The sequence below is a fragment of the Dipodomys ordii genome, unplaced genomic scaffold (assembly GCF_000151885.1).
Source record: "Dipodomys ordii isolate 6190 unplaced genomic scaffold, Dord_2.0 Scaffold11, whole genome shotgun sequence".
In the NCBI taxonomy this organism is placed as follows: domain Eukaryota; kingdom Metazoa; phylum Chordata; class Mammalia; order Rodentia; family Heteromyidae; genus Dipodomys; species Dipodomys ordii.
Genome location: NW_012267227.1, coordinates 17,522,673 through 17,524,857, shown reverse-complemented (window position 1 = coordinate 17,524,857; position 2,185 = coordinate 17,522,673). Strand labels below are relative to the sequence as shown.

Here is a 2,185-nt window from a genome sequence, read left to right as displayed (position 1 = left end):
CGACCGGACCCCAAAAAAATAAAATAAAATATACAATATTGGAGTCTTTACTATTACAGTTAACAGACTGCAGGCCGCCAGTTGTTACAAAGTCCCACAGCATACAAATACATATAACACAGCTAGGAAACATGCTAAAGAGGAAAGAAATAGCAAAAACAATACCAAGAAGCCAGTTCAGCTCCAATGGATGATTAGAGATGAGCCAGGAGACAGGACACAGCACTCGATCACAGCGACACACGTGGCATGGCGTCTCCTGTTTCAAATCCTCGCGGCACTTTCCACATGCCCTCCTGTTACCTTGTCACTGCTCTCCACAGTTTTCCTTAATACCATTTACCATGATATATCGTCCTGTGGATTTATTCTTGTGATTATCTGCATGTCTTCCTAGATTGTAAGACTTCTTGAGAAGGTGGTTTGATCATGGCTGTTTTCTCATTGTAGTATTTGCAGAACTTAACACAGAAAATGCTTAAAGCATTTAACAAAGAGGAAAAAAGTCTGAATTTGGAGGACAGGAGATAACACTAGGATCTGGAGTGAGCATTTTATTTATGTTTTAATTTTTGTGCAAATTCTAAGGCTTAAACTGAAGGACTGGGCTGGCTTTGCACTGTGATCCTCAGTTCTCAGTCTCCTAAGTAGCTAGGATATGGGAATAAACAACTGGCACCCAACTTCCTTATATAATTCCTGGAAAGGATTACTTTTAAATAGAAGTTAGGCTAAAAAAGAAAGGGACCTTAACAACTATAGCTGTGTGTAAATTCCTTTAATGTCTTTCAAAGGCCTACCAAACAAATGTAGCTGAACAATCTTGGGAGCTATCACTGTAAACAGAGAATAATATGGGTCAAGGATAAACTTTCAACTGCTTAGGAAAAACCTCACCTACCTGAAAGAGAAGTCTAAAAGACGGAGAAATACTAACCACAAGTAACTGTTCTTGTCTGGTTCTTCTTAGCTGGTATTCCTTTCCTGGACCAGGCCAACAGGAAGATTGCTGAGGTCGATTTTCAGTCTCTGTTAGATGGTAAGCTCAAACCTTTAAGCTTCTAAATATTTGTTAGTAATTATTTATGAGTATATATTACTTTGGAGGAATTCTTTTCACATACTGAATTTTTTTATCTCTGTAATTCCTTATTAAAAATACTGCTGTACACATAAAGACTGAAAACAGAATTAAAGATGAATAACACATATTGGGATCTTGATGTTAGAACTTAACATACTGGTGCTTTTTAGGGAAGTTGTTGACATCCGCATCACAGAACCAAGTCAAAAGCAAAATACAAGGGTACCCTCAAAAATATTTACAATGAAGTAAATACATTAACAGAATATAAATAAGTACAGGGCCAGGGTGCTGTTCCAGGTACAAAAATTGAAATGACCAATGTCACATGATTTCAAAGGTGGTCCTTTCTGTGCTTCTGTCATAGCAAACTACAGGAGGTTTGTATTAATTTCACTGTTTTCAGATATTAAAATCTTCCTATGGATGAAAGACTTTCAGACAACCTCTTAAATGGAATTACACTATGGAAAAGAGGATTCCCCAAAAAACACCTAAGCAGAACTGAGAATTCTTTTGAAAACCATTCCCAATAAAAACTAAATGAAAAATAAATATAAAACAAAGCTAAAAAATATGCATTACCTGACACCAAGTGTTTTCTGGCTGACAATATTTATGCAATGAAAACATATCAGCTGTCTATCTTTCATATTCAAGCCAAGTCCTGAGGTTACAGGGGCCAAAGCAAACTAGAGTTTGTGGTGCAGACGTTCTCAGATTTGCAGAGGGAAGTGTGCTGGTCTATGTAAAGTGAGAGATTCAAGCCCTGTTTTACCCCTGCTCATCCTTAGCTTTCACAAAACATTGGTCCACAAATTAAAATTTTCAAAAAGTTCCCAGACCCCAAAACTAAAATAGATGATACACTTTCATTTTCAAAGAAAACAATATTGGAAAAAATCTCCAGCCTGCTTATAAATTAAGCATTTCATATTTCTTCTAGAATACAAGTAGTTCTTTTTTGTACAAAAGAGTTACAATATGATTTGTCAAAAAATATATAAAAAACAATGGAGGGGCTAACAATGTTCAAGAGGAAGTGTACTCATTACCTCACTCATGTAACTGTAACCCTCTGTATAGTATCTTTACAATAAA

The 2,185-nt window shown here is 36.1% G+C and overlaps 1 protein-coding gene across 1 annotated transcript in view; it reads left to right on the top strand.

The window, feature by feature from the left end:
- The window catches only part of Casc5 (cancer susceptibility candidate 5), a 52,739-nt gene that overhangs the window by 43,475 nt on the left and 7,079 nt on the right, over positions 1–2,185 (top strand). Inside the window, exon 22 of the mRNA XM_013010169.1 lies at positions 971–1,039. Within this exon, the coding sequence (XP_012865623.1) occupies positions 971–1,039 (69 nt within the window). The remainder of the gene's footprint in view (positions 1–970; positions 1,040–2,185) is intronic.